Source organism: Macrobrachium rosenbergii, chromosome 30, assembly GCF_040412425.1.
Source record: "Macrobrachium rosenbergii isolate ZJJX-2024 chromosome 30, ASM4041242v1, whole genome shotgun sequence".
Taxonomy (NCBI): Eukaryota; Metazoa; Arthropoda; class Malacostraca; order Decapoda; family Palaemonidae; genus Macrobrachium; species Macrobrachium rosenbergii.
In genome coordinates, this window is record NC_089770.1 from 24,405,902 (window position 1) to 24,416,684 (window position 10,783).

The 10,783-nt window shown below is 37.1% G+C and overlaps 1 protein-coding gene across 1 annotated transcript in view; it reads left to right on the forward strand.

The window, feature by feature from the left end:
• The first annotated feature begins 7,008 nt into the window (after positions 1-7,008).
• Positions 7,009-10,783, forward strand: part of LOC136854846 (trichohyalin-like) — a 4,779-nt gene continuing 1,004 nt past the window's right edge. The window contains exons 1-2 of the mRNA XM_067131379.1: positions 7,009-7,063; positions 9,839-10,783. The exon at positions 9,839-10,783 is cut by the window's right edge and continues 1,004 nt beyond it. Coding sequence (XP_066987480.1) covers positions 7,009-7,063; positions 9,839-10,783 — 1,000 coding nt within the window. The remainder of the gene's footprint in view (positions 7,064-9,838) is intronic.

Sequence of the window (10,783 nt, forward strand, 5' to 3'; positions counted from 1 at the left end):
AAGTTCTTGTTGTAAGTGAAGACGGTCAAGGCAAATATTTGCCACTAACCTTCGATGAAATATTGCGAGAGTCAATGGAAGCAAAGGGAAGGGAGCCATGAAAGTCAGTAAGGATAGCGAATGTACGGAGTTCGTGGTAAGGGCGATCGAAGAAATCATAAAGTAGGTGAGGCAAGTAAGGTTCCAGGAGCTCTGCAAAACGTTTGAGCAAGGAAATGCTTTGAACATTTGATACGACTGTTGCGCAAACTCTGATTTGATGGAAATGAAGGGTGGCTGTTTAATGTGAGTAAAGCACCGGTAGAAATATTTGTAATGGATCGTCGTCCTTCACATATTGGAAGTAATTTTTTGTCATTGAAAAGGGCTCAGATGAAAAAAAAAATATGTACAATATATAATAATGTATGTATGTAATTACGTATGCATGTATGTATGTATTATGTATGTATTGTGTGTATATGTACATATATACTGTATGTATGCATATATATATATACATACATACATACATACAGTATATATGTACATATATATATAAACATGTATATATATACATATGTATATACATTATATATATATATATATATATATATATATATGAATATTTATATATGTAGTGGTACAGGAAAAGTTAGGTAGGGAAAGCACAGAGAGAATAGAGAGAAAGAATAAAGAGAGAGAATAGCGAGAGAATAGAAAAACAGAGACAGAGAGAAAGAATAAAGAGAGAGAATAGAAAAACAGAGACAGAAAGAATAAAGAGAGAGAACAGAGAGAGAGAGAACAACAATTAAGCCTTGGTTTTATGCATCGAGAGACCAGAAGTGCTGAATACGTAAACCGCCTTGCACGAACTCAAAACAGTGAGCGAGTATATCGAGCCCAGGACCATAAAACCGATTGTAAAATCTGGAAACTGTGGCCTCGCGATTTAGCTGACTCAGGATCACTCAGCACCTCGTCAGAGGCAAGCATTCCAGCCATATCTATAACCCCGCCTTCAATAGGAGGCGTTTTCATGGAAATTCCATGGAATTGGGGCTGGACAAAGTGATGTCATTCCACACCTCTCCAATCAAACATTCTAGGGAGGAGTCTTTTACACCTCCTCCTAAGATCATTTCCAATCAAATCCTCTAAGGAGAGATTTTAACAACACCCACCAACGTCCTTCCCAATCAACTGTTCGAGGGGAGGCCTTACAGATAAAATCTTCCAATGGGGAACTGAACAGGGAGGAGTTGTATGATAACAAGAAAACCCAGGGGTTCCTGAGAAGCCAGAAGAACAGCATTCGAGTTCCAATCCACCATCCTGGGAAGATATAACTCCCCCCTTGCTTTCGTGCTCCCAAACAGACCTAATTGAACTGTCTAGCAAGAGTGATTTGAAGATAGTAACTGTAACCGTAAATTGTACTTAAGTTTGTAGTTAACTTTCATCATTAAAGTAAAGAAAACTACTCTCTCGTCTCCATTACGCCTTTCTGAGAGATATCATTACCTTAATATAGCTCCTTTCGAAATAGCAGACTTGTGGGCGGCCGACGACGAGAGTGATGCTGTAGATAGCTGTTTCGGCAACTTAGAAGAAATATGCAGAAGAAGGGAAACAAATGTGTCGGGCACGACATATATGTGTGTGCGTGTGCGTGTGTATTATATATACATGTACACTTTCACGAATAAGCTTTTGCTAACTTGATTATACTGTATATCTATACACACACATACACACACATATACATACATACATACATACATACATATGTATGTATATACTTTCACAAATAACTTTATTTTTTAACCAGTTTATTCTTGCTAAACTTAAATGATACTACTGAAACAAAATTGACATTTATTTCCAGAAAACTTGCTTAAAGTATTTACTATACATAATTGTAAAGCCCAAATGACAGTGTAATAAAACTTCCAATGTATTATTATTATTATTATTATTATTATTATTATTATTATTATTATTATTATTATTATTATTATTATTATTATTATTGCCAAATCTACATCCTTGTAGGATTTCAATTAAATAAAAGTTGGTCAAATGACAACTTGACCATATTTTAAAAATTTTTATTTTAAAACTGACCTGAAACTGAAATACATATATTTTAATATCTAATGCATTGAAACGAGATCCCAAAAATACGAATATTAGAATATACGCTTTTTATATATAGAGAGTATATATATATATATATATATATATATATATATATATATATATATATATATATATATATATATATATATATTGTTACGAAACAGAGGTTTTCGGCCCTAAGAAAAACACAGTGATCAGATGGAAATATTATTGGGGCTGCTCTGGCTAATCGACAGCTCGCACACACAAAGGAGAAGGAATAACAAAATACAGGAGTTAGCTATAAAAATAGATTTATTAATATTAAAGTTATAAAAAAAACAAAAAAAAAAAAAGCCATAACAAAATGAGCCAGGTCCGGGCCATGAAACACAAAATAAAGCAATATTACTTTATATCAAAAAGAAGTAATTAGCAGCAGTCGATACAAAAAAAAGCCATCTCCAGCTTAAGTCCACCAACCAACGACAACAGGTCGAATATCACGACGCCCTGCCGCCGTCTCGCCAAAATGACAGCGACACGTCACTGCACCCGAGCCAAACTGCCGACAGGGTCTCCACCTGCGGCCAACAAACAACCATCTCGTTGGTGCGCGCTGCTCAGTGCCAGCCAAATATCGGCTGGTCAAGAAACGTCCTCAAAGTCGAAACTGCTGCTGAGACCAAAAGTTCTCTTCACCAAGAGAACAACTGAAACCACGGTCAAGGTCTCGAACTCTGATTAAAGTTGTTGGCGACACGCCACCACAGACGTAAACAATCCGTGAAATAAGAGGAGGGGAGAGATTAGCCAATAAAACAAACAGGTAACTGACTGCACTTCATAAACAACCAAGATCCTAATAATAAATAAATAAAGTAAATAAATAAACGAAAAAAATAAAAATAAATAAAAAACAAATTCGCCCAATAAATAAAATAAAAAATAAAAAATAAAGAGCAGAAATAAATAAAAACATTTGTCAAATAAAAAATAAAAAAATAAAAATAAATAAAAAGAAACAAAAAAAAAACATAAAATTAGATAAGATAAATAAATAAATAAAATAAAAATAATAAAAAGCAATAAAATACAAAGGGAGGATAAATAATTAAAATAACAAACGAATAAAAAAACAGATAAATAGAAAAATAAATAAATAAAAATAAAAATAAAAAAAATAAATAAATGAGCCTGGTAAATAAAAAATAAATAAATAAAGTAAAAATAACTTTATATCAAAAAATAAATAAAAATAAATAAATAAATAAAATAACAATTAAAAATAAATAAATTCAAAAACAAATAACTAAAACAAATAAACAAACAAAAACAACAAATACAAGGACAGGGCCACTGCACCGAGGCCAAAACCTGCCGACAGGGTCTCCACCTGCGGCCAACAAACAACCATCTTCGTTGGTGCGCTGCTCCAGTCTGGGCCCAAACACCGGCTAAAAATAAGAAACAAATCAAATAAAAAACTGCTAAACAAACAAAAAGTTCTCTTAAATAAAAGAACAGACCTGTAAGAAAAATAATAACAAAATAAATAAATAAAATAAATAAATAACAAATAAAATAAACAACAAAATAAGAAATAAAATAAATGAACAAAAAATAAATAAAAAACAAATAAATAAATACTAATAAACAACTAAAGATTCTAATATATATATATATATATATATATATATATATATATATATATATATATATATATATATATATATATATATATATATATATATATATATATATATATATATATATATATATATATATATATATATATATATATATATATATCTGTATATAATTATATACACATATATATATATAGTAAATTCTTTTCAGCAAGTTCTGAAAATGAATGGCAACATTACTTCAATAATATAATTTGAGTTCAGCTTTTATATATATATATATATATATATATATATATATATATATATATATATATATATATATATATATATATATAGAATATATGTCCTAGATAATTTATTCATATTTTTATTAATATCATTAATTCAGTAATATAACTTGAGTTTAGCAATTATCTACGTTACGTATAGAGTATATGTATATGTGTGTGTGTGGCAATAATAAAAAAACTACTATTATTATTATCATTAATGGACACGAGTGAGCCACATTTCTAAGCTTATACAGAATTTTATTATTACCATTTAATCTAATGAAGAGATGTGGAATCATCCTGGACTGCAGAGAAGGAAGAATTAACCTGAAACAGGATAATCAAAGGAGCGTATGCTTTACGCTTGAAGAAGAAAAGTTTCACACCCAATCTGATCAGTTTGTCTGAGACGGCTTCGACAAGCAAGAAAGACATACATAAAATAAATTACCATCAAGAGAACAACTGTGTCAAAGAAGAATAGAAAAGAGGAATTCCCACAATTACAGTATAGAAAACCAAGAAGATGTACACTCGGCAAGAAAAGTGATGATACAGTTTTTTTAAATCTTCGGACATATATTGCTCAATAATGCGACATCTGGCAACTTTAGAAAGGGGAGGAACTTCAGTCTTACGTGTGTTGGTTTTTTGCTTGACCTCCTATAACTTTCAATCATATTCTACGATTCTGACATCATTGATACTTAAATACAGTAGTAAGTTTTACAGTATTCGTTCAAGTTGTAATTTGCAGCGACAGTTCTGAGCAAACTAAACATTTTTCGACTTAACATACCAATTAACCTTACACAAATGAAATTTATGACACCACAAGAACGGAATGTTGTATAATCAAACGTGATCTTCCATAGTGAAATCAAGAGTTAATTTGAGCAATGTCCAAGGAAAACAAAACTGGGAACACAAAGGAACGAGTGCACTTAAATGTTACGATGAGTAGAGAGAGAGAGAGAGAGAGAGAGAGAGAGAGAGAGAGAGAGAGAGAGAGAGAGAGAGAGAGAGAGAGAGAGTTGTTACTGCATAGGCTCACAGTATATGTAGAGCTACTCATTTCATTATTTTTTTCTTTAGAGATTGAGCGATACTATATTTGTATAGTATGTTTTAGCAATGGAGAGAGAGAGAGAGAGAGAGAGAGAGAGAGAGAGAGAGAGAGAGAGAGAGAGAGAGAGAGAGAGAGTTGCCGTTGTGTAACATCCAGTTACTTGTGTTTTCCCGCCGAATCGCTCCACACATCATAGAGAACGCTCTTGCGGATTTAAATAGATTTGGTCAACTTACCGTAGCTGTCGCAACATTTACTGCCATTAATATATATATATCAGAAAAAGAATCAATTCACTTACCTGAAAATAATATATTTTCATATGAAATTTGATACACTCATTAATCATGAAGTTGCTGTAAGTCGTTTAATACTCACCCCACGCCACTTATGTCTCCGATGGAGAATTATCACCGAAGGAATTTATTATAAGCGATGAAATGAACAGGGTACCACTGGGACGCAAACCCTTGACATGGACCCATTCAACGGCCCAGACGCACACCGCGTCATCAAGAGGTAAGTGAATAACATTCTGCATCAACCTACCCGTCGAACTTCAGGTGTTTTTTGCGTAATAACGCACTACACGCAATAACATGGCAGAGGTGTGGGTGGATATCGCTCAAAACGCAAAACACCTGAGTTCGACGAACAGCGACGGACGAGTTAATCAGATACAGTGTGGCACCAACTGTTAGTGCGCCACAAGAGAGGTATAAGTGAATTCGATCGTCCATCGCCCGTCGAACTCAGGTGGACGGGTGGACTTATTATCAACTACCTCAGCTGGTTGCGTAGTGAGTATGCACGAAGTCGACATTATGACTATTTGTCACATCACCCATAACAATCGAAAGCTACAAACGTCTTAATATTCACTACCTCCGGAAATAATATATTTTCATAATGTTACCAAGGAATTTTTGTTGATAATAAGTCCACCGTCCCGTGGATCGACGGGTGAGTGGGACGGAGATGTTATTCACTTATACCTCTCTTTGCGCTCATTTCGTTAGAGCGTCACTGTAGTCCTGATTCCTCGTCCGTCGCTGGTTCGATCCCACGGACGGTGGACTTATTATCAACTTAAAATTCCCCTTCGTAACATATATGAAAATATATTATTTCCGAGGTAGAGTGAATTGGATATTAAAGGACGTTTGTAGCTTTCTGATTGTATATGAATCACGGTGATGTGATAAATAGTCATAATATGGCTACGTATGACAAACGACTACACGGTCAACATGGCAGAGGTGGGTGATATCGCCCAAACGCAAAACACCTGGAGTTCGACGGGTGAGTTGATGGGGAGATGTTATTCACGAGTACCTCTTTGTGGCCGATTTCGTTAGTGCGTCACTGTAGTCCTGATTCTCGTCCGTCGCTGGTTCGAATTTAATGGACGGTGGACTTATTATCAACTAAAAATCCTTCGTAACATATATGAAAATATATTATTTCCGAGGTAGAGAATTGGATATTAAAGGACGTTTGTAGCTTTCTGATTGTATATGAATCACGGTGATGATAAATAGTCATAATATGGCTACGCAACACAAACGCACTACACGGTCAACATGGCAGAGGTGGGTGGATATCGCTCCAAACGCAAAAAAACACCTGAGTTCGACGGTGGGTTGATGGAGATGTTATTCACTTATACCTCTTGTATCGATTTCGCTAGTGCGCCACTGTAGTCCTGATTCCTCGTCCGTCGCTGGTTCACCACGGGACGGGTGGACTTATTATCAACTAAAAATTCCTTCGGTAACATATATGAAAATATATTATTTCCGAGGGAGAGTGAATTGATATTAAAGGACGTTTGTAGCTTTCGATTGTATATGAATCACGTGATGTGATAAATAGTCATAATATGGCTATGTATAAACCATACACGGTCAACATGGCTGAGGTGGGTGGATATCGTCTCCAAACGCAAAAACACCTGAGTTCGACGGGTGAGTTGATGGGAGATGTTATTACTTATACCTCTTGTGGTATTTCGTTAGTGCGCGTCACTGTAGTCCTGATTCTATATTCGCTGGTTCGACCACTGGGACGGTGGACTTATTATCAATAAAATATTCCTTCGGTAATATATATGAAAATATATTATTTCCGAGGTAGATAAATTGATATATTAAAGGACGTTTGTAGCTTCTCTGATTGTATATGAATCACGGTGATGTATAAATAGTCATAATATGGCTACGGTGACAAACGACTACACGGTCAACATGGCTGAGGTGGTGATATCGCTCTCAAAACGCAAAACACCTGAGTTCGACGGGTGAGTTGATGGGAGATGTTACACATTTATACCTTGTGGCCGATTTGTTAGTGTGTCACTGTAGTCCTGATTCCTCGTCCGTCGCTGGTTCGACCACGGACGTGTGGACTTATTATCAATCTAAAAATTCCTCTTGGCAACATATATGAAAATATATTATTTCCGTGTAGAGTGAATTGATATTAAAGGACGTTTGTAGCTTTCTGATTGTATATGAATCACGGTGATGTGATAAATAGTCATAATATGGCTACGTGCTGCGACAAACGCACTACACGGGTCAACATGGCTGGAGGTGGGTGGATATCGTCTCCAAACGCAAAACACCTGAGTTCGACGGGTGAGTTGATGGGAGATGTTATTCACTTATACCTCTTGGTGGCCGACTTTCGTTAGTGTGTCACTGTAGTCCTGATTCCTCGTCCATCGCTGGTTCGATCTCACGGGACAGTGGACTTATTATCAACTAAAATTCCCCTTGGTAACATATATGGAAAATATATTATTTCCGAGGTAGACTGAATTGATATTGCGACGTTTGTAGCTTTGATTGTGAATGAATCACGGTGATGTGATAAATAGTCATAATTGATGGCAACGCAATACACAAACGCATACGCACGGGTCAACATGGCAGAGGTGGTGGATATCGTCCACCAAACGCAAAAACACCTGAGTTCGACGGGTGGGTTGATGGGAGATGGTTATTCATTTAACTCTAAATCGGCCGACAAGAGTCAGTGTATCCTGATAACATCGTCCGCAACCCACCCGTCCAACGGGACGGTGGTTATTTAAAGTGCTTGGTAACATATATGAAAATATATTATTTCGGAGGTAGAGTGAATTGATATTAAAGGACGTTGTAGCTTTCTGATTGCATATGAATCACGGTGATGTGATAAATCATCATATTATGGCTACGCGCATAAACGCATCTACACAGTCAACATGCAGAGGTGGTGGATATCGCCTCCAAACGCAGAAACACCTGAGTTCGACGGGTGGGTTGATGGGAGATGCTATTCATTTATACCTCTTGTGGCCGACTGGTTAGTGTGTCACTGTAGTCCTGATTCTCGTCCGTCGCTGGTTCGACCCATCGGACGGTGGACTTATTATCAACTAAAATTCCTTCGTAACATATACGAAAATATATTATTCCGAGGTGTAGAGTGAATTTTTGATATTAAAGGACGTTTGTAGTTTTCTGATTGTATATGAATCATGGTGATGTGATAAATAGTCATAATATGTATATTACGCATGCACAAACGACCACACGGTCAACGATGGCAGAGGTGGTGGATATTCGCCCAAAACGCAAAACACCTGAGTTCGACGGGTGGTTGATGGGAGATGTGTTATTCACTTATACTCTCTTGTGGCCGATTTAGTGTGTCACTGCAGTCCTGATTCCTCGTCCGTCGCTGGTTCGAATTCCACGGACGGACTTATTATCAACTAAAATCCCCTTCGGTAAATATACGAAAATATGGCTATTTCCGGAGGTAGAGTGAATTGGATACAAAGGACGTTTGTAGCTTCTGATTGTTGTATATGAATCACGGTGATGTGATAAACAGTCATAATATGGTTACGGGCATGACAAACGCACTACACGGTCAACATGGCAGAGGTGGTGGATATCGTCTCCAAACGCAAAACACCTGAGTTCGACGGGTGGGTTGATGGGAGATGTTATTCACTTTATATCCTCTCTTGTGGCCGATTTCGTTAGTGCGTCACTGTAGTCCTGATTCCTCGTCCGTCGCTGGTTCGACCCATGGGACGGTGGACTTATTATCAACTTAAAAAAAAAAAAAAATTCCCCTTCGTGGTTAACATGTATGCAGAAAATATATTATTTCCGAGGTAGAGTGAATTGATATTAAAGGACGTTTGTAGCTTTCGATTGTATATGAATCACGGTGATGTGATAAATAGTCATAATATGGCTACGTGCGACAAACGCACTATAGACTGGAAAATATAAAACTTATGATTTGGTGGGAGGTGAAGAAGTGAAGAAAGAAAATTTCCGTTCCGAGCATTCCTTTGACGACTGGACCTCGATCCTCCCTCCTTCAGAAGGACTGATGCGGCCACAGCGGCGGCTTGGAACCCAGTGCTGAAGTCTTCGTCGGATCTTCATGAAGCTCCTCCAGATCCTGAATCCTGAAGAAGAAGAAGCAGAAGAAGACAATCTTTCGGAGCCGAGGCTGGAATCGAAGGTGTTCTTCGCATCTTCATGAAGCGCCTCCGAATCCTGAATCCTGCGCCTGGCAGTTTTAAAAACAAGACACAGAGAAAGCAAACGTATACGGTAGTCATTTCATGATGTTTGAGCTATTTTGCATATTGCTTGCAGTACTATCATTTGTTGGCTGTGATTTGTATGCTTCAATAACCAAGGATTGTTTTAATTTCTTTTGTTGTCAAGGAGTCAACAGTGGTTTACAAGTACTTGATACTTTTGCTGCTGCTGTTGATTCCCTTGAACCAGAAATTATCCAACAACCGGACAGCTTGTCGGCGCCAGACTTTGCCGTCGCCAAACCTGGTTTGGCCTTGTTGGCAGGCTTGGCGCTTGCTGTGTTCTGGAAATATAAATTCTATGGACTCAAATATTATGAACTGGAAGAATGTATGGAAAGTGAATTGCGCGATTGTGAGGATCAAATTGAAAGTCATATGAGTGCTAGTGAAGATGATTTTGAAACTGATATAACCGACAGTGAAGATGATCTTGGACTGGATATGAGTGAAAGTGAGAGTGACCTTGAAATGGATATGAGTGATAGTGAAAATGATTTCGAAGCGGAAATGAGCGATGATGACGATGATTCTGAAACGGAGATGAGCTTAGTGTCCAGACTAGAAGATAGTCTGGAACTGGAGGATAGTGAGAATGACCTGGACACGGAGATGAGCGAAGTATCTAGACTGGAAGATAGTCTAGAACTGGAAGAAACTGAGAATGACCTGGAAACGGAAATAAGCACTGTAGAGGAAGGAAAGGTGGAAGTAATGGACCTAGAAATCCAGCTTCCAAGGCCACGAGACCAACCAGATATGGAAAAGCAGAAGTTACAAGAAGAACTGGAAGACAGCCAGGTTTATGGAAGTAAAATGGAACATCTCTGGAAGGAAGCGATGGAGAAGACCGTGTGGCTTCAGAATCAGCTTCTGGACAAAGACAGCTTGCTGGAAGAAGAAAAAAAGAGAGGAAATGAGATGGAAGCTTCCCTGAGAAACTTGAAAGCAGAGCTCGACAACAGGGACCTCCAAATAGAAACCTTCTTAAACATGGAAAGGAAATTAATAGGTGAAAAAGAAGAATTAGAAGAGAAACTAAGCGTCGCTTTCAATCACGGGAAAGAGTTGG